Source organism: Tachysurus vachellii, chromosome 15 (genome assembly GCF_030014155.1).
Source record: "Tachysurus vachellii isolate PV-2020 chromosome 15, HZAU_Pvac_v1, whole genome shotgun sequence".
Lineage (NCBI taxonomy): Eukaryota > Metazoa > Chordata > Actinopteri > Siluriformes > Bagridae > Tachysurus > Tachysurus vachellii.
This window is the reverse complement of record NC_083474.1, coordinates 5617870-5640577: the sequence shown is the minus strand read 5'-3', so window position 1 is coordinate 5640577 and position 22708 is coordinate 5617870. Positions and strand designations below refer to the sequence as shown.

At 41.1% G+C, this 22708-nt stretch overlaps 1 protein-coding gene across 1 annotated transcript in view; it reads left to right on the top strand.

Moving 5' to 3' along the window:
• Positions 1-22708, top strand: part of tyw1 (tRNA-yW synthesizing protein 1 homolog (S. cerevisiae)) — a 78259-nt gene that overhangs the window by 20838 nt on the left and 34713 nt on the right. The window contains exons 8-12 of the mRNA XM_060887613.1: positions 7874-8006; positions 15971-16023; positions 16125-16243; positions 19409-19518; positions 21231-21408. Coding sequence (XP_060743596.1) covers positions 7874-8006; positions 15971-16023; positions 16125-16243; positions 19409-19518; positions 21231-21408 — 593 coding nt within the window. The remainder of the gene's footprint in view (positions 1-7873; positions 8007-15970; positions 16024-16124; positions 16244-19408; positions 19519-21230; positions 21409-22708) is intronic.

Below are 22708 nucleotides of genomic sequence, written 5' to 3'. Positions count from 1 at the left end.
TCACCACAGAGCTCGTTAGAAGATTTTTTTTCCTCTAGCCATTTTAAAATTATCTTTTTTTTTTTTTTTTTTATCTGTCCTGGCCAAGCTTTTAAAAATCTGCACTGTATGGAACTTAAATGAGATAGATGGAGAGAATCTGTGGCTCCATTGAAGGAGACGGAGCGGCAGATGGTTTGCTACAGTAGACAGCAGCTCCGGCAGGCGCCGCGAACGTTTACGTAACTGTGAACTGTGATCACTGACGCCCACTCAGCAGGTCTGTACGGAGGAGTGATTCATGAGATGGATCCCCCTCGCAACAAACACACACACACACACACACACAAGTGACAGAATAGCACATAACCCCCTTCAGTTGTGCATTCTATTCATGATAATTACACAGAGTTGAAAGTGGGAATCTTGTGCAATCAGCTGCTGAGTGTTAAGTTGTGTTAATCCTAAGTTTAAATGTTCGTGTGTTTGGTTTCTGTTACTGGAAATACCATGCGGCTCTTTTTTAAATGTTTTTTATAGAGAAGAATAATAAAAAAAAATATTGCTACAAGACAGTCCAGGGATATTGAGATCGCATAAATGATCATCACGGAAATGAGCCGAAAAATCAAGCAATCTCTGCGATATTTCGAAAACTTAGCCTTTTTTTTTTTTTTTTTTTAAATTTCTGCAGATATTCAGCAGATTTGGGCCAAACCACATCACATCCAGAGCCTTTTTCAGTTCATGTGTGTTGGACATTCCAATTTTGCCAATTTAAGTAATTTTCAAAAAGAAAATTAACACAAAGAAAATTAACACAAAAAATAAACAAAACACATTTACGGCATTTAGCAGACGCTCTTATCTAAAGCAACCTGCAAAAGTGCTTTGTCTCCATCAATGAATACATTAACACAAGTTCATTAGGTTACAGACTTAAGCCCTATTCGGACGGGATTAGTTTTACGTGGGGACGTAGAGTAATGCAATTTTACCTCAGGACGTTTGTAATATTAATTAGCCAATTCACATGGGACAAGATATCTCAGTAAAACTAGCAGAAGTGGGAGGGGTAACTCGCTTTACGCACCACAGTAACCTCCTTGTCGTCATGTGCGTATGACGTTGCTTCCTGTTATCACGTGCGCAAACAGACAACATGGCGCCTCCATGCTTGTAAAACGCGCCAAAAACTACTTTTAAACAGGAAATGACGGAATTTTACCGTACATATTTACAGCGGGTCTATTCGGACAGGATTAGTATTACCTGAGGTCATTTTTCCGGACCTTTTTACAGAAGGTAAAAGTCGCCGTAATCTTTACTGACATTGTCCGTAATGATTACAGAGATGGCACATTCGGACGGGACTAAAATCACAGAGAAGCTCTGGTAATAATTACTTTACCCCCACGTCCCCACGTAAAACTAATCCCATCTGAATAGGGCTTTAGAAAACCATCAACCTAAGATCCTGTTCTTTTTTATATACACATAAAACAAACAGGGAAAATAAGTGCTAGTTTAAGTGCTTCAGGAAAATGAGGTCTTCACTCGTCGTTCGGAGAAATTTACATTTACACTTCTGGCCTTTAGCAGACACCTTTTATCCAGAATGACACAATTATTTTCAATTTATACACCTGAGCAACTGAGGGTTAAGGGCCTTGCACAGCGGCCGAGCAGTGGCAGCTTGGTGACAGTGGCAACCTGAGATTCGAACTCATGACCTTCTGATCAGTATTCCAACACCTTAACTACTAGGCTACCACGTCCCTGAAGACAGTGGGTGACTCAGCTGTTCAAACATCTAGTGGAAGTTTCTTTTACCACCTCTGTACCAGAACAAAGAAGAGTCATGATGTATACCTACCTGTTTCCCTGAACCATGGTGGGACCAGTCGAGAAAACACAAAACACTCAAGAAGCTGCAACAAAATGAAGCACTTATTAATAATATAGAGGTGGTTTATCTGTCGCTTTAATAAAAATTATTATTATTTTTTTTTTTTTTACACCTTAGTTTCTTCCATGCTGACACACAGACCTCTAACTGAGTGTGTCGCTTTTGATTGAACTAGATTTGGCAAAGCTCTGCATAAAGCTTTCCAGTGAAGATCCTTTATCTCTTCAGTGGTTGGTGTGTTTGGTCTGGTGCTAAAATACACTGCTTTACACCATTACGCTGTCCCTCGCATGTCTTCTGTACATTACGTGTGCTCTTGGAGATGTATGGACATGTCTGGCCATACAGAGCAGCTCATTTCTCATATTAAATAACATTGAATAATATTATATGAAGAACATCGGTGGAGCTGCTGTCATTATGATTCACTTCAGCTGTCTCCTAATGGATGAAGCACCATCTTGATTGTATTTATTAGACTTCACTTTTACAGTCCTGCTCACCATTATTGGCACCCCTTCATGTTTTGCATAACTGAGTGAACGTCTTCAGAAATAAATGGAAATGTACCAAATTTATATCAGCAGTATCTTTTAATTGGAGGTCCAAAGTAATTTAACAAAGACAATTGTTATTTAAACATAGATATTGTAATTCCAAAGGAAAAAAACAGAAAACCAGCATGTGCACTAATATTGGCACCCCTCCTTAATATTTGGTTGCACACCCTTTGGCAGCGATGACAGCCTCCAAACGTTTCTTATATCCATCTATAAGCTTCTTGCACTTCTTGGGTGGTATTTTCTCCCACACTTCCTTTTGCAATATGCTCAAGCTCTTTCTCCAATGGCAGATTTCAGCTCCCCTCAAAGATTTTCAATTGGATTGAGATCAGGACTCGTTGCTGGTTATTTTAAAACAGTCCATTTTTTTCCCTTTCAACCATTCCTGTGTGCTTTTGGAGGTGTGCTTTGGGTCTTTATCTTGCTGGAGGACCCATGATCTTCGCCTCAAACCAAGTTTCCTTACACTGGGCAAGACATTTTGCTCTAGAGTTGCTTGATAATCTTCTGATTTCATGATGCCTGTGATATATGGTCAAGGCCTCCAGTACCAGATGTAGCAAAGCAGCCCCACAGCATTATGGATCCTCCACCATGGGACATTGTCCCTAAACCACTTGTGTGATGTCTTGGCTGTGTACTTAAAGTCGTTGTCATGTTGAAAGGTGAACCTGAGGTGCTGAGTGTCTGGTCCAGACCAGAGAATCTTGTTTCTCACGGTCCGAGAGCCCTTCATATGCAGGCTTTCATGTGTTTTGTACTGAGGACTGGCTTCCGTCTAGCCTCTCTGCCAAATCCCAGATCAGTGTAGGGCTGCAGTGATGATTGTCCTTCTGGAACCTCCTTGTCTCATCTCCACACAAGGTCTCTTGAGCTCAGTCAGAGTGACCATCAGATACTTGGTCACCTCTCTTACTAAGGCCCTTCTATCCCGATTGCTCAGTTTGACAGATGACAAAGGATTTACGCAGCCATTAATACTTCTGTTTTTCTTTTATCTTTGTGAGGATATGATGCCCTGGAATACAAATGTGTAGTAAATCAGTCATTCAAAATGCAGATGAATCAGCCATTCTCACACTGCCAGTATATCCCTCTGTCTTCTACAGTAACACAAGGCTCGATTAAATAGACTAGATTAAATCTTAATTCTTAGCCAGTTCTTAGTTCATCAAGAATCAGGATTTAGGTTGTAAAAATTATTTCTGGTCAATGTCTCACTTTGCTGATATTCCAATTCCCAACCCCCAGCCAACTATCTCCCGTCACATGCCAGCTACCAGTATGTAGTGGACCAACCTTTGGTTTAAAGATACCTTCCAGTTATTCTTAATCTTTAGGCTTAATAATTGATATCCAGTTTGTCCTGAACAGACTTTTCTGACCATAACTGTAAAAATATAACCATAGGGTCTTGTTTTTTTTTTTCTCTCAAATGATGCTGTGATTTAATTTCTGACTAGATTCTGACTCCGTTGCTTAGCATTTAGCTGTAAGATTCTGACACATGGTTACACAGTGTACACGATTGGCACTGTAGCGCGGAATGACCACTGTGGAAAAGCGCCGCTATTCCCACTTCTAAATTACTAAAGCATGAAACCTTCCTCTATCCGGAACATTCAAAAAAGCAGGGTTTAGTATGATTATAACTGTGGGTTAAGTGCAGTGTGCAAAGCTCTAAAGCCTATATAAGTCCTTGGAAGGTTACAAACACAGCCACAGCACATGAGGACAGATTGAATCCAATGGTTTCCTCTGGTATTGAGCTCTGATATCGATGGGTTGCTTGACGAATACAAGTTGACATGCTGATCTGAAAGCTTTGCGTCTGATTTAATTAGGTGATTCATCTTAAATGCTGTGGTGGTTAAATGATGGAATCTTGGTCTGGTCATTTAATGTTTAGGGAGCAAATCCGTTCACTGTGAGGCCACATGAGAGCGAAGGAGCATCTCAGGCGCTCTCTACACAGCTGTGACTTGACACGGGAGAACATCAGTGTCATCGGTTTGAGCGGAAACGGCGTGAACGTGGCAGGCCTTCAGGCCACCATCTTACGGATCACAGCTCACATCAACACCTGCATAACTGCTGGCTTTTACATGGATAGCTTAAGCTCGTGTTCTGGCAGCTTGTCGGAGATCTGAAGATAACAGCATATTGCAGCAAGCGGATTCTGACTGGAACTGGAACCAAGTTGTACAGCAGGTGTAAGGGACAGGACATGCACCTCAATGGAGATGCTGTGCTTTGTAGAAAAGAAGAGACAGAGAAAGAAAGAAACAGCCAAACGCTACAGGTTTAACAACTGATGCGTTTATTAGCTAGCTCACAGCAGAAGAAAAAGCTCCAGTGAGCTGCTCAGGAGCTTAAGTGACTAGGATAATATTTGTAGTTGATGTAATATAAACAAAATAGAGTTAAACTAATTAATGCAGACGAAATGACAAAAAAAAGTGTTTATAAATTGTTTGAGATCTTAACAAAGGTACATTTTGCCAGTAATTCGTTGTGTTCCATCTTCACATTGCATTAAAAACATATCGGTGTATGCCGGGCGTATGCCGAGCGAGGTGAATGCTTCATGCTACACTTTATATTGCTAATTAATCCGTCTAGTAATAATCACGCTCTAGTAGCAAAGTGAAGTGTAGAACCAGCACCTGGTAGCACAGGGGATTCCAAAGTTCATGATGACAAAGGACTAATAGTTACATACATGTCTTCAATTGACATCCCAAACTTCATTAAATCTTTAACAAAATCTAAAAGCAGCTGTCCAGATATTAATTGTTCGACATGTCGCCTTATGAGGTCGGCAAACCGATCCACGATCCCTGGTAGGCGATAAATAGTTGTAACACCAAAGTATGAGAAACATCCCCATATTATTATGCATGCACCACCATGCTTTACTGTCTTCACAGTGAACTGTGGCTTAAATTCAGTGTTTGTTTTTGGTTGTCTTCTTCATCAGTCCACAAACTGTTCATCGGCAAATTGTAACCTTTTCAGCACGTCCTTTTTTTCTACAATGGGACTTTGCGGAGGCTTCTTGTTGGCTTGGCTGCACATAGGCATCTTCTGATTGTTACAATACTCACAGGTAACTTTAGATCTTATGTTGATCACCATGGAGCTGATCATTTTTTGTGTCTTTGCCATTTTTGCTATTTTCCGATCCGTTCAAATGGTAGTTTTCCGTTTTCTTTTCCGTCTTTCATGTTTCGGTTGCCATTTTGAAGCATTTTCTAACATTTTAGCTGAGGAGTCTATCATCTTTACATTTTTTTCAATTTCCAGTCAACTTTTTAATCAAAGTACGCTGTTCATCTGAGCAATGTATAAAACGACTCATTTTACTCAGATTTTCAGAGAGAAATGCACTATAAACAGCATGTACAATATTTACTGCCTCCATCATTGATTAAAGGTGAGGTCTCCGTTGTTTGAGAAATGCTTCAGAAAACTGCGTTGGGCCAACAAACAAAAACAAAACAAACGTGTAGCCAATGAGCAGAAAGGGGCGTGTTTTGTCAATATGGGCGGTTCAGTGCGCATGTGTGACATTAGCAGAAAGCGGTTTTAACATTGACGTGGAGGATAAAAACAAAGAAAGAAAGCGAAGAAAGGCTTACGATAAGGCAAGAAGTAGGACGTGTTAATATAGGATCAGCTTTCCAGCGCTGGAGAGAACTGAACGTCTTCCACGTGAAACGGAGCTAAACCTTTCACGGTACAACACACAGTACTACAAAAACACATTTGTATTACCATAGTATTACTCATTGAGTTCATTTATTGATAAAAAATCTCCCCTCGGTCAGCTGCCCCAACAGGTTCCACCATAATAGTCACCTGGGTTATACTTGGGTTATACTTGTCTGGTGTATGTGTGGGGCGGAGCTATCAAAACAGGGGTGGGACCCATTTGGGTTGGGGCGTGTTTGTTTTGGTGATTTCAAATGTCAACATTGGCTTTCAAACATCTGAGACCCCACCTTTAAGGGCAACCTCTTTGACACCAGAATGAATGACCTCACTAATTGAATTTCACACTGCTATTATTTTTATACACACCCCCCTTCAATGCATGATTCAGTAGTGATGTGGAACTATTTTGTTTTTCAGGTTTATTCTCTCTCCAGTTGTTGTGTGAGAGAAAGAAAACACTATTGATGACTAGTTCACTCTGTCTGTTAGTTAAAGACACGGATAAAATTGACTGGACACTCTATTTTGTTCCGGGCGTCTGGTTGAATGTTGTAGAGCCGACTTGTCCTGTTCGGCGGATCCGCACGTCTGCTGTCTTTGTAGGCAGATGAAGTACGCAGCCAGGGCACGTAGACATGGTGCAGACTATCCGGCTCACTTGATGTTACGTATGATCAAACAGACAAGAGCTGCAGTCTGAGCTGATTTTCACACTGAGCTTGTTCCTTATTCTCATCACTCTACAGCATTGGACTGATTTCAGACTAAATTGATTCTGTTCAACTGAGTCACCAACGTTCCTCTGATGCTCGCTACACGTGTTTTATATCATGTATATCATGTATGGACTACCGATCGGAAGGTTATGAGTTCAAATGCCCCGCCCACCTGGCTGCCACTTCCTGTCACCAAGCTGTCATTGCTGGGCTCATAGGCAAGGCAAGGCCCTAGAGTCGCTTAACCACCTCCTACAGGTGGTCTCGGGTTCAGTACCGTGAAAGACGAGACCAGACATGAAGCTACTGAGCCGTTTGATGCTGGTGCTGAGTCTCCGATTAATATCACTGCAATGTCATCAATACAGCACCATCATCTTTCTTTCTCTCTTTTGTTAGATCAGCTTCAGTAGCATCTAATAAAGTGCTAATCAGTCGACTGTAAACGACTTTTTTTTTAATGCATGCGATCAGTTAAAAGCACGTTGAGCAGCACCGCTACGGTTTGCACTCTTTATTAGCCGTTCTAAAATATTCAAGCCTTGATCTCTGGATAATAGTCTTTCTGTCTTTACTCATTTTAGAATATTGCACTTTGATGTGATATTTTGGCCTGAGATAATTAAGCATACATTAGGAAGTAAAAACTTTAATGAACTGAATAGTAATTAAGTAATTGTGGAAACCCACCAGGCTGCTGCCGGTGCTTATTACGTTCAAACCTACTTTGTTTTACTTTTGTTTTAAAATTAGTCTGCATATTAAACGTATATTAAGGTACTTTACTAGCACCTACACCTTTAGTGCTAATAAATATATTGCTGCTAGATTCATTAAACTCATTTCATCCTAATGTGGAATTCTGTATTATGTAAATAGAGCTTTTAACAATTAATAGCACTGAGCAGCTTTATATAAATCTGCTGTAGATGATTTTATCAGTACATCTCTGTTATCGGTGTGTGTGTGTGTGTGTGTGTGTGCTCTAGAAACAAATAGAGGAGGATGCAGCTGAACATGGAAGACTGTCCAAGCTGAATGGATTGAAGAAGACTGAAGGGTCAGAGGAAGAGAGGAGGGAGATGATCACTCCAGCACTGAGAGACGCACTCACTAAGCAAGGTACAGCTACATGTCTCCACTTAAGAAAATTCCAGAAGTGCATGATGGAAAGCTACAGACTCTAAGAGACAGTTTAGTTTGAATCAGATAACTGTTCACTTTATAAAGCGGTAATGTGAAAGGTGTCATGTGGACCTGGAAGCGCAGCACGGTGCTGAACCCCTCACAATGTGAACACAACTCGTACTTGGTTCTGCACTCGTTCAGGAAGTAAACTAACCTGCACGCGTGTTGTTGCCGATGACGAGATCGTTAGTTTCCACAACACGTGTGTAGCTGTGGGACACAAGAGGTGAAGAGAGATTTGTATTATATATAAATAATAATAAGGGGAGTCACATGTTTTGGATGTGAGGATGATGATGATGTAAGATGAACGCAGGGGTTCACTAAGGTCCAGCAAATGCTACCAATAATGCCCCTTTTCCACCGAGGCAGTTTGAGTGCTGGTTCAGAGCCAGATCCTAATTTAGAACCAGTTCTTTCTTTTTCGACAGTCAAAGCACCGGCTCTGAACCAGGAAAAGTTGCTCTTAAGTAGCACCAAAACGTTGCTTGTCTAGACTTAAGAACCGCTTGTGGGCGGGGCTGTGGGCGGAGCTACTGTGACCAACAAGACAAGAGAACGTCGTTAGCGCCAGTTTTAAATCATATTAAATCAGGATTCATGCGTTTGGATGCTAATGTAGGTTCACAAAGCCATGAGCATTAACAGCAAAGCAACACCCGCCATTGTTGATGTTGTGTTTGTGTTTGGTGCTGCTGCGCTAACGTTGCTGGGAAAGATAAGACACATACAGCGATGTAAGACTCGGCTCTGTGACGGCTCTCTAGCGTATGGAAAGGCAAACCAGTTCTTAGAAGGCTCGCCAGTGGAACCAACTTCGAACCAGCACCAGCACTAGCTCTGAACCAGCACCCGGTTCTTTTTGGTGGAAAAGGGGTATAGATGACTCATATCTGATGGGATCCTGCTAACAGTTTAAACAGGTAAAATACAGTATGTAAAACAAAGTTTGAGTTTGAGTAATTGTAAAAATAAATAAGCAATTAAAAATAAATTAAAAATAAATAATAATAATAATAATGATAAGAATTCAAAATAAAACCAGCCTATTACAAAGGATTAATTATCGAATTTATAAAACAGCTTTATATTGATATTATGTTGAGATAAAAATCTATTCTTGTTGAACACAACATATTTAACACGTATTTGATCCTCCCTTCATGATTTTGAGGTTCACGTAGCTTTTTGCTAACAATAAGTATTAATAACTCATAAAGATGCCGCAATAAAGTTTACAGTTAAGCTACGTTTGTGATCACATCCGGTCTCACAGTCAGTTCATCTAATCTGCAGTCATTATATGCGCTATTTCTTTCTTGGGTAAAAAAAAAACATGAAGTGTACTTTGAGCAGGTTTCAGGTATTTTATCCATCAGTCCAACCTCCACATGCTGGAGATCTGATGGTAATTGTACAGGCTTTTTTCCCCTCTTTTTTTCCTCCCAGCATGCAACCTGCCTTTAGTTTATATGATGGTGACAATTTCCCATACTTTGTGTGCTATTTCTAACACAGGATATTAATAAAGTGGCCACAGTGCTGCACTTTCCCTGTGTAGTGTAGAGGAAAACTTCCTCCTGTGTACAGAGACTCAGCTCATGTATCAGTGGTGCATCAGTCATTCACTCAGCATGGAATATCTGTCTCAACACATCAGTGTGTGTATTATTGTGTATCACTGTGTGTATCACTGTGTGTACTGTATCGCTGTGTGTATCACTGTGTGTACTGTATCACTGTGTGTACTGTATCGCTGTGTGTACTGTATCACTGTGTGTACCACTGTGTGTACTGTATCGCTGTGTGTATCACTGTGTGTACCACTGTGTGTACTGTATCGCTGTGTGTATCACTGTGTGTACTGTATCACTGTGTGTACTGTATCACTGTGTGTACTGTATCACTGTGTGTACCACTGTGTGTACTGTATCACTGTGTGTACTGTATCGCTGTGTGTATCGCTGTGTGTATCGCTGTGTGTATCACTGTGTGTACCACTGTGTGTACTGTATCACTGTGTGTACTGTATCGCTGTGTGTATCGCTGTGTGTATCACTGTGTGTACCACTGTGTGTACTGTATCGCTGTGTGTATCGCTGTGTGTATCACTGTGTGTACCACTGTGTGTACTGTATCACTGTGTACCACTGTGTGTATCACTGTGTACCACTGTGTGTATCACTGTGTGTACCGTATCACTGTGTGTACCGTATCACTGTGTGTACCGTATCACTGTGTGTACCACTGTGTGTACCATTGTGTGTACTGTATCACTGTGTGTATCACTGTGTGTATCACTGTGTGTACTGTATCACTGTGTGTACTGTATCACTGTGTGTACTGTATCACTGTGTGTACTGTATCACTGTGTGTACCACTGTGTGTACCATTGTGTGTACTGTATCACTGTGTGTATCACTGTGTGTATCACTGTGTGTATCACTGTGTGTACCATTGTGTGTACTGTATCACTGTGTGTATCACTGTGTGTATCACTGTGTGTATCACTGTGTGTATCACTGTGTGTATCACTGTGTGTATCACTGTGTGTACCGTATCACTGTGTGTACCGTATCACTGTGTGTACCGTATCACTGTGTGTACCGTATCACTGTGTGTACCGTATCACTGTGTGTATCACTGTGTGTACCATTGTGTGTACTGTATCACTGTGTGTATCACTGTGTGTAGCACTGTGTGTAGCACTGTGTGTACCACTGTGTGTACCACTGTGTGTACCACTGTGTGTACCACTGTGTGTACCACTGTGTGTACCACTGTGTGTACTGTATCACTGTGTGTACTGTATCACTGTGTGTACTGTATCACTGTGTGTATTACTGTGTGTATCACTGTGTGTATCACTGTGTGTATCACTGTGTGTATCACTGTGTGTACCACTGTGTGTACCATTGTGTGTACTGTATCACTGTGTGTACCACTGTGTGTACCATTGTGTGTACTGTATCACTGTGTGTACTGTATCACTGTGTGTATCACTGTGTGTATCACTGTGTGTACCATTGTGTGTACTGTATCACTGTGTGTACCACTGTGTGTACCATTGTGTGTACTGTATCACTGTGTATCACTGTGTGTACCATTGTGTGTACTGTATCACTGTGTGTACCACTGTGTGTACCGTATCACTGTGTGTACCGTATCACTGTGTGTACCGTATCACTGTGTGTACCGTATCACTGTGTGTACTGTATCACGGTGTGTACTGTATCACTGTGTGTATCACTGTGTGTATCACTGTGTGTACTGTATCACTGTGTGTACTGTATCACTGTGTGTACTGTACCACTGTGTGTACTGTACCACTGTGTGTATCACTGTGTGTATCACTGTGTATACTGTATCACTGTGTGTATCACTGTGTGTATCACTGTGTGTATCACTGTGTATACTGTATCACTGTGTGTATCACTGTGTGTACTGTATCACTGTGTGTATCACTGTGTGTATCACTGTGTGTATCACTGTGTGTATCACTGTGTGTATCACTGTGTGTATCACTGTGTGTACTGTATCACTGTGTGTACTGTATCACTGTGTGTACTGTATCACTGTGTGTACTGTATCGCTGTGTGTACTGTATCGCTGTGTGTACTGTATCGCTGTGTGTATCGCTGTGTGTATCGCTGTGTGTATCGCTGTGTGTACCACTGTGTGTACCACTGTGTGTACCACTGTGTGTACTGTATCGCTGTGTGTAACACTGTGTACTGTATCGCTGTGTGTACCACTGTGTGTACTATGTCACTGTGTGTACTATGTCACTGTGTGTACTATGTCTCTGTGTGTGCGTCTCTGTGTGTGCGTCTCTGTGTGTGCGTCTCTGTGTGTGCGTCTCTGTGTGTGCGTCTCTGTGTGTGCGTCTCTGTGTGTGCGTCTCTGTGTGTGTCTCTGTGTGTGCGTCTCTGTGTGTGCGTCTCTGTGTGTGCGTCTCTGTGTGTGTCTCTGTGTACCACTCTGTGTGTCTGTGATTGTTTTTACATCATTTTTATATATATTGTAATTTCACACCGAGACACACATCAGTCAGTTTTACTCTCGAGTCTCCATCATTGATCACTTGAAGGCTTCGTCAGGAAGGAATTAGTGTTAAATCTATAATGAACTCAGGAAATGAAGATGCTCAAAATCTCCTGGTTACACAACTTCACTGGACTGTATACATTTGTACAAAGGAGATTATAAATAATGTCACACACTGGTGTCACCCAGGTGAGGATGACTTCCTGTTTCATTCAGGTTCCTCTCAAGCTTTCTTCAAAAAATCTCTCAAATGATCTTCTGAACAAAGGCAAATCCACACAGCCAGTGCAAAATGTAGTGTGAAGCATAATGCAGCAAATCTTGGGCCATGGCCATATTAATGCCAATGGATTTTAAACTACCTGCAGTGGCAAGAAGCACAGTGAGAACAGGTGCAGGTTCAGTCAGTGAGGCACGTTATCATTATCAGACTTTATCAAAACATTATCTGGTGATCCTGATTAACTAATGGAAATGTTTACAGAAGATTCCAGAGATTGATTTGATTAATCACAAATAATCAGAGTTTTACAGTGAATCAGAAACACTGCGTCTGTTTATTTCACTATTGTACTGTACGTCGTGTCCCATATAAATAATAATAAGAAGAAAAAAATAAATACATACAAATAAAGTTTCAAATTAATTTAAAAATATGAATTTCAAATTAAAAGAATACTATATATCTATTTCTATCCCTAATGAACAAGCCGGAGGTGACGGCGGCAAGGAAAAACTCCCTGAGAAGATATGAGGAAGAAACCTTGAGAGGAACCAGACTCAGAAGGGAACCTCATCCTCATTTGGGTGACACTCTATAGTAAATAGTGTAAATGTAAATAATGTCATTTCTACAACAGTTTATAATAGTGCAGCCGAGAGCTCCTGAGGAACTAATGGGTCATCGTAAACTCTGAGTTCAGCACAGACCCAACACTAATTCTTTCCTGTCGGAGTCTTCAAATGATCACTGTTAAGACCAGACTATACAGCAGATCAATCCCCAACAGGGTGACCACAACCAGGGGTAGAACAGCAGGTTGACGAAGTAGCTCCGTATAAAGAGATGATCAGACTAGGAACACTGGGAGCTTTCTTCTTCTTCCTTTCTTTCTTTCTTTCTTTCTTCTTTCTTTCTTCTTCTTCTTCTTCTTTCTTCTTCTTTCTTCTTTCTTCTTTCTTTCTTCTTCTTTCTTCTTCTTCTTCTTCTTCTTTCTTCTTCTTTCTTCTTCTTCTTCTTCTTTCTTCTTCTTTCTTCTTTCTTTCTTCTTCTTCTTCTTCTTTCTTTCTTCCTTCTTCTTTCTTCTTTCTTCCTTCCTTCTTCTTCTTCTTTTTCTTCTTCTTCTTTCTTCTTCTTTCTTCTTTCTTTCTTCTTCTTCTTCTTTCTTTCTTCCTTCTTCCTTCTTCTTTCTTCTTTCTTCTTTCCTTCTTCTTCTTCTTCTTCTTCTTCTTTTTCTTCTTCTTCTTTCTTCTTTCTTCTTCTTTCTTCTTTCTTTCTTCTTCTTCTTCTTTCTTTCTTCCTTCTTCTTTCTTCCTTCTTCTTTCTTCTTTCCTTCTTCTTCTTCTTCTTCTTTTTCTTCTTCTTCTTTCTTCTTCCTTCTTCCTTCTTTCTTTGTTCTTGTTGTTGCGGGGTCGCCACAGCGAATCATCTCTCTCCACCTATCCCTATCTTCTGCATCCTCAACACTTGCACCCACTAGCTTCATATCCTCATTAATTACATCCATATACCTCCTCTTTGGCCTTCCTCTCAGCCTCCTCCCTGGCAGCTCCATGTCCAACATTCTTCTACCAATATATACTCACTCTCCTTCTCTGAACCATCTTAATCTGGCCTCTCTAACTTTGTCCCCCAAACGTCCAACATGAGCTGTCCCTCTGATGTACTTTTTTTTTCTTTCGGACAAAGCAAGCGGTTATTGGGTAATGTTTATTCACATCACGGCCAACGGTTGCAGTTCAGGAAAGTACACCGCATCATTTCCATTACGTAGCAACCGTGGACACATCAGCAGTTCAGTACTAGCACAGCAGGCAAGTCAAAACTGTAATGACACACACACGTACACACACGTGCACACGCACGGAGAGCTAGTTACATGCATTAATACTGTGCTACACACCCAGTGGATGATCATTATCCTGTTCTGGGTTTCTAATGTGTTTGTGTCCCTTCGATTAAAAACACTGCATGTCGCCGGATCAAGTTCCTGTTATGAGCTGTGGAGTTTTTTTCCTCACAACTCACGTAACAGTGCTACACATTGCTCTTTGGAGAGATTAGGAGGAAAACGCGGAAGGCTTGAAGATTGGTGCGTAATATTCCAAAATAAAACTAGATTTGTAAAGTTCGTCACAAAGGCCGGTGCTTTTTGGAGGCAAGTGGACATAAGGTTCAGTGTTACTTTTGGAGGCAAGTGGACAGAAAGATATTGTGCCAAAACATTTGGAGGCAAGTGGAGACGAGCATGTGACATCATCCAAATGCTCCTGAGGAAGTTCCCCACATTGGGTTGAGTGTTTTGATATGTCACATTTTCATGTTGTGCAAAATTTTTTATTTTCACGTGACGTCACGTGACGTCACGTGACGTCATCAGAATACCCGTGAGGAAGTTCCCCTCATTGTTCTGAGTGTTTTGATATGTCACATGTCCAAGTTTTTTGATTTTGCATATTTTGGGGGCGGGGCTGCGGCACAACCAAAAGGCCAGTCGGTACACCAATTTAAAAGTTTGTTCAGATTATCACCCTAAAGGAGCTGGCCGAGTTTGGTGTAGATAGTTCAAAAGCTTGCCGAATTATAAACCTCCAAAGTTTATAATGAGAGTCTATGGGGAAAAAAGGCCACTTTGAGACCCGGTACCGGAAGTACCGGTACTCGGATCGCTTAGAAAAGTAATAGCAACAAACTTCAGACCACTACAGGTCTACAACATATCCGAATTTGGTGCATGTGGCTCGAAAGCTCTAGGCCGCATTAAATTTTATACATTTTTGTCTAAGCTGAAATAGGAAAACAGAATGTTGACATAATAAAGACTTCGAGACAAAGACCGTGTCTTTGGGACTCACAACACACTCACTCTCAGTCACAGCTTTGCTTTTGCTTCCAAATCAGTATGAAGTAGCTTTTTCTTTTGTTCCTGTTCTTTGACATGTTACTTACGCTGATTTGTTCGCTGGTCAACTAGAAAACTAATCACCTCATAGCACAATCTAGGACTTCAGGCTAGTAATAGGTCCACCTCTGATTAAGGAAAATTACAGTGTAGTAAAATTACAGGTCCAAAATATATAATAAAAATAATGGTGTGTGTGGGTCGGGTGTGTGTGGGTGCGGTGAGGCTGTCGTTGGGTGGTAGTGGGGTGTTGGGTGTGGGTGTGTTTGCCGTGGTCCGAATCAAAGCGTCATTGCAGCATTGATCTGTTTTCAAATTCACTTGTTTCTATCAAACACCGGGCTGTTTGTGTTCCTCTTACATCACAACAAACGCACAAAGAACGCAACCATATTGACTCACCATTTTTCTTTTTTTGTGTGCTGTTATACATACACAGTAAATCTCCTCACCCTTTCTGCGTCCCACAACGTTCCCATGCCACTCATGCTACACCCGTGTTGTACAAACGAATGCCATCATCAGCTAAAACACACACAGGTCGTTACCAGTACGAGTCGTGTTCACATTCACGGGAATCTCTGCACGGTTCCAGTGCAACCGAACTCGCATCACCTCCTGCGCTGTACCTCCTGTTCCACATGACAGCTATTATCTATTTATCATGTGATCCGATTTGCACTAACCTGTCAGTGTGAAAAGTTAACTTTTTTTTTTCTTTTTCTACAGGATATAAACTAATAGGCAGTCACTCTGGGGTTAAGCTTTGTCGTTGGACTAAGGTAGGCTTTAATTCTCTGTGATGTCACATTTATTTTCTGATATTATGCGCCCTAAATGATCAAGACCTGTATGAAATATCTGTTTGTGTCATTTTATGTAGTCCATGCTGAGAGGGAGAGGTGGATGCTACAAACACACGTTTTATGGCATCGAGTCTCACCGGTGTATGGAGACCACGCCCAGTCTGGCCTGTGCCAACAAGTGTGTTTTTTGCTGGAGGTAAAATCTGATGTTTTGTTCCTTGATTTTACCGGGAATTTGTTGTAATGTTTACAAGATCTGTTTACGTTACTGTCGTTATGATTGATAAGCCGTAAGAGACGGAGACTTGCGACCTCGTGCGCAGGAGTGTTAAATAGCTCAGAATAACTGAAAGTCTATCTGGAGACACACTGACGCTGATTTGCGTCGACATCGATGCATAAACCACGAGGCAGCCTGCTGTTATTTCCCACAAACGAAAAGGTGTCCGAGGAAGAAGTGTCACGAGGAATCTGCAGATCTCTCCTGAAGGCTGGATTGAGGATGACTCGCCTTCCACCGTGCAAATCCTGAGTTCCGAGGTGTTGACAAGGTGTAAAGGTACAGACGTGTTTCTGTAAACACCGGAACACTGACTAGACACCGACGCCATCTGTGCTTTTTCCCTTGTCCTGAGGTCTGTTTAAGAAAGCACGGATTTATATGATCTTCCTCATTAAATGCTCCACATTAACAAACTAGCCTTTTATGGCTTGCTGATATAACAAGGATCCAGACTATTAGAAAGCTGAACTCATGCCAAGATCATTTTGTCAGGTTTGGTGATTAGTACGCAACAAGCACTAAGCTCAGCTTTATTCTCTTCAGTTCAACTTCCTGTTTACATCATACAGTTTTTAAAGACAGGTTAAAAAACATTAAAAGCTGTTTGTTTTGGGTTTTTTTTTGCTCGGAAAGCCTCGTTTGTCTTCCACCGGCGATGGACCGTTATTCTTCAGCTTCATTTCCTGAGTATGTGTATTTACAGATTTAACATCCTATAAGGAGTCATGGAGCGCAATTACTTCATCTAATTGCTGAGCTCCTTTAATCCGTCATGTTCTTTCTGCCGTTAAAGAAGAAGTATTTGGACAGAATTTTATTTATCACGTAATTAAATTGCGTTAACTGACAATATACCACAGCGCCGTTGTATTCTCCAGTCTGATCGCTCAGGAGTTGATTCATTTTCTATAACCCTACGGCTCTGACGGTAGCATCTGCTGGTATTCTAATCGCATTGTTGTATAAATGCGCTTGTTGTATTAAATTATAGTTCCTATAGTAAATATCTAATGCACAGGGCAGGGCTTATGGCAGACACTCTATTTAAAACAAGGGTTTAACTTGCTTTAAATGTGCTCCGTGTCAATATTTCTAACTATAATGAGAAAAGAATGACGTAATAACAGATTAAATGTGTTCAACTCTTCAAAATTTAGTTGGTTTAGGATATCGTCAGCTGTGCCTTGGGCATCGTACAACCCCTGGCAAAAAGTATGGAATCCCCCCTCTCAAAAGATGTTCATTCAAATGTTTAATTGTGTAGAAAAAAAACACAAGCACATATATGACACAAAACAATCATCACTCAACAATACAAACTTCTGGCTGTATAAAACAAAGAAAGATAACTATAGTCAATTACAACTGTTTATAAGATTCAAACAGAGGAAAAAAAATATGGAATCACACAAATCTGAGGAAAATTATATGGAGTCACCAAATAAAAACACTACTAGTACTTTGTTGCACCACCTCTGGCTTTTATAACAGCTTGAATTCTCTGAGGCCTGGATTTAACTAATGACAAACAGTAAACTTCATCAATCTGTCTCCAGCTTTGTCTTATTGCAGTTGCCAGATCAGCTTTGCAGGTTGGAGCCTTGTTGTGGACCATTTTATTTCATTTCCACCACAGATTTTCAATTGGATTGAGGTCCGGACTATTTACAGGCCATGTCGTTGACATTATATGTCTACTTGTCTACTATGTATACTTTTGTTTTATACAGCCAGAAGTTTGTATTGTTGAGTGATAATTGTTTTGTGGCATATATGTGCTTGTGTTTTTTGTTTTTTTTTTCTACACAATTAAACATTTGAATGAACATCTTCTGAGAGGGTGATTCCATACTTTTTGCCAGGGGTTGTAGAACTTCTGTATGTTGTTGTTCTTTCTGCTGCTCCCTGTTCAGGGGTCACAACCCTCCCATTTTATCTGGGTTAGGGACCGGCATTGAGAGTTAGACCCTCAGTCGCTTGGTCCGTTCCCTGCCCTGGTTTTAAACACAGGCCACAGCGGTGAGAGCCCAGAATTCTGATGCTGGTCCACCAGGGACATGTAAACATATTTATAATTTGTCCAAAAATCCTGGAACTGATATCTTTAGATTCAGTGCCACATACCAAGGTGAACGGAGCCCAGGTTTACCCAGGTTTACCCAGGTTTACCCAGGTTTACCCAGGTTTACACAGGTTTACACAGGTTTACACAGGTTTACCCAGGTTTACACAGGTTTACACAGGCCATTTTGAGTCTCGGCCATTTTGAATTGTGGGTTAAGATGCTGTGTTTTACAAACGCATTGAAGTTTCTTTACAAAAAGTCTCATTACAGTGGTGTGAGAAAGTGTTGGCCCCCTTCCTGATTTTTTTATTTTTTTGCACGTTTGTCACACTTTAATGTTTCAGATGTTTAATGTTTAATTCCTTTCCCTTCTCCTCCATTTCTTTCCCTTCTCCTCCATTCTTTTCTCTTCCATTCCTTTCCCTTCTCCTCCATTCTTTTCTCTTCCATTCCTTTCCCTTCTCCTCCATTCTTTTCTCTTCCATTCCTTTCCCTTCTCCACCATTCTATTCTCTTCTCTTCCATTCCTTTCCCTTCTCCACCATTCCTTTCCCTTCTCCTCCATTCTTTTCTCCTCCATTCCTTTCCCTTCTCCTCCATTCTAGTCTCTTCTCTTCCATTCCTTTCCCTTCTCCACCATTCCTTTCTCTTCCATTCCTTTCTCTTCTTTTCCATTTCTTTCCCTTCTCCTCCATTCATTTCCCCTTTCCCTTTAATTTCCCTTCCCTTCTCTTTCCCTTTCCCCATTTTACCTTACCTTACCTTACCCTTTCCTTTCCTTTCCTCTACCTTTCCCTTCCTTTCCTTTTCTCCCCCCTCCCTTCCTTTCCTTTTCTCCCCCCCTTCCCCTTCCCCCATCCCTTTTCTTTTCATTTACCCTAACTAAACCTTGCCCTATCTTACCTGTCCTCTTGCCCAGTCCCTTCCATTTAACTCCTGCTGGCTGATTTTCTTCCCTCCTTGTTACACTTTGCTCACAGTCTCTGCTCTCTCGTATTTTTCTCTCCCTTCAGACACCACACGAACCCTGTAGGCACTGAGTGGCGTTGGAAGATGGACCCTGCTGAGAAGATCCTCCAGGAAGCACTGGAAAACCACCGCAACTTGATCCGCCAATTCCGAGGTATCTCCTCTTTTCTGTGGTTTTACTTTCCAACAGTGAACACAGTACTCATTTTTAATATCCTGTCCAAAAGATACTGCTCAAATAAAGAAGGAAATCCTGAGTCGAGGCATTACATACACTATCTGACAGGCAGTGGAGATATGACATGCTTTCCATGGTTCACAAAGTACCAGTACTATTAAATCGGATGTTTCTAACTTGAATTTCTGTCCTTCAGAAAGATGATGTTCTCCTCCAGACTTTATTTACAGGCTGAGGACATCTGAAGTGCTGAAATTTGGCTGCCTTTCTGGAACGTTTGCAAAGCAATCAGCTGTTGATGCAGAAATATTACAATTAATGTTAAAAAGATGGGCATGTATCTGAAGAATCAGTGTGTGTTTTGCTTATATTTTTATATGGTTATATTTTTACGAGCTGAGTGTGTGAGATGTAGCTCAATCATTTATGTAAGCATGACAAATTGAAGCAATGAGATCCGGCTGAACCCAGACGGGGGACATTTGATGATGTGACGGTGACTCGATGTTCCTTTCTGGTGATGCTGAAGTTTGAGGTTCATTTTGCATGGTTGCTTTCATTAAACCACTCAGCAAGCAGCTCTGCTAAATAAAGCAAGTTTTATTTTTCATGGTTTCCTTATTTTCCACATTTGACATTCACTGAAATTGAAATTTTCATATAAAGCTGACAGGCACAGGAATTTGTCGCACGCATGTGCATCTCGGATTATGTAAGTGTTGAGTGGCCTTAATTTTGAACGTTCTCAGTTTCAGCGCTTGATGATAATCACCATTTATCCGAGATAACTACCGGCTTCGGTCCTTTGATGATGAGCTCCATAACACAGCATGTCTTGGTAGACAGCGTCACAGCAATCTTTTTTTTTTTTTTTTTCCTTTGACCGAGAAGACACACGAAGCCACTTGGCATTTGAGAGAGAAAATGCAGTCTAATGTCTCATGCAGTTTGTTTACACTCGAATCACATAATAAGGTTACTTGCGTTGCTTCATATAAAAAGCTTATTTTTGTTTCCTTTGCCTATAAAGACACTGGGGCTCATTTATCATGCAATGCACAGCTTATTTTTGCATTTGCTGACACCCAAAAAAACCATAAAAGGCAAAGTGGGCGGAGCTGAAATGACAAGAAATCGAGTCTTTCTAAGAGGAAGTGAAAGTTATTCTCTGTCACATCTGTACCCATAAAAAACATGCAGTTTGTAACAGCATAACAATCTGGAGAAAATGTGAGTTCGATGCGAATTAAATGGTTTAACTTGAAAACTTTACTGCGACATCGTGCAAGAAAGCTTTTTTTTTTATTATTTAGTGCAAAGTATGTTATCAACCGGAATCTCTCGCACAACAGAGCGCCCTCTACAGAACAATGATGGAAAAGCAGAAGGGCATAGGAAGTGATTTGCATTTGGCTATTAGATATTTGAAAACGTTTTTCTGTTGTGTGTTTCAACACCTGGGTAACTTATCTCTACATGTAGGTACACATATGGAGACATTTAACATGATCAGATAATGGCATTGTTAAGGCCTGTCATTCCCTGGAACCTTTTCAGCATTGGCATTTATCCATAGTTCATAGTTTTTATTCTACCTGACTTACTTTCTGCTCTTGTTAGTAACTGTGACACCTCAGACTCATCTATCTTCAATGTTAATAGCGTACGTGTGTGTGTTTGTGTTTCAGGTGTCCCAGGAGTCCGTCCGGAGCGTTTTGAGGAGGGTTTGGCGGTGAAGCACTGCGCTCTATCTCTAGTGGGCGAGCCTATCATGTACCCAGAGATCAACTCTTACCTGCGTCTCCTACACCAGTGCCACATCTCCAGCTTCCTGGTCACCAATGCCCAGTTTCCTGAAGAGATCAGGTAGGATTCAAATGTCTAATGTTGTATAATAATTCTGTGCTTATTGAAAATCAGGAGCACTATGTGACATCATGCTATGTGACCACTTTAGAAGGTACCGACATCCATGCCACGGCAAAAGTCCCAGAACTCATACCGTTTCCACTGATTTTATGCATTGTGCTTCTGCCACGTGATTGGCTGATAAGATAACTGCATGAGAATTTCAGCAACACCTTCTGATCCAAACGAAATCAAGAATATAACAGCGCTGTGGTATAAGGTGCTTAGACAACACTGTATAATATTGCGTATATAGAAAATCTACAGCCATGGATACTGCATCTTGACTTGTGCTTGAGCTGAATCATACCCTCAAACTCAAAGTGCACACGCTTTTGAAGATTTGCTCGGCCCTGGGGTCGTGCTGATAAGTAACAATCAGTCGTGGAATTGAAAATCACTGCCGTAGCTCCAGGCAACTTTCAGTTCAGCTGCGTATTTCTTCTCTATCTTTCTGCATATTTGCTGCAGGGTTTCTTTTCCCACAGCCTTATGAAAAATGCATGCTCAGCCCAGATTGCACGGCTCCGCGTTGCGTTGTGTTGCACTACGCTACGCTGTGCTGTGATGTGAATTGTCGTACGCTTTATCTGGACCGACACACAGGGATTTTTGGCTTGTGGATACATGTCGAGGCCAACAGTTCTCTGAAGTCCCAATCAGCATGCAGCACATTGGGGATACATGTGACCACACTCAACATCATAGGAACAAAGCACCGATTGTCAAACATCTGTCGGGTATAAGGAGGGAGAAATGCAAGCTGCCTTAACAGTGAGAGAAATGATGAGCTGCACTATGTGGTTTTGGTCATACAGTACCATTTAAAGCTGCAGCTACATGTATTCTATTTATCTTACAGAAAGCATTAGTTGTTTTCTTTGTAACAGTTGCTTCAGCCTGTGAGTTAGAGACGCTGGATCGTATTCATAGTGACGGATTTGTTGTGTTTATTATTCTTGCTTATTATTAATCGTATACTGTATACCCACCGCAGTGCTGTTGAATTCTCAAATCTGGTCAGAATTTGTAGAATAAATTTTTATTGTAGCACTAGGCCTAGTTGTGAGGTATTTTGCAAATTGGGTAAGTAATCATCTCAGGCGTGTGTGTTAATCTCAGGTGTTTGTGTTAATCTCAGGCATATATGTTATATTCGGGTGTGTGTGTTAATCTCAGGCAGACGTGTTAATCTCGGTCCTGTGTGTAAAATCTCGGTCCTGTGTGTTAATCTCGGTCGTGTGTTAATCACAGGCAT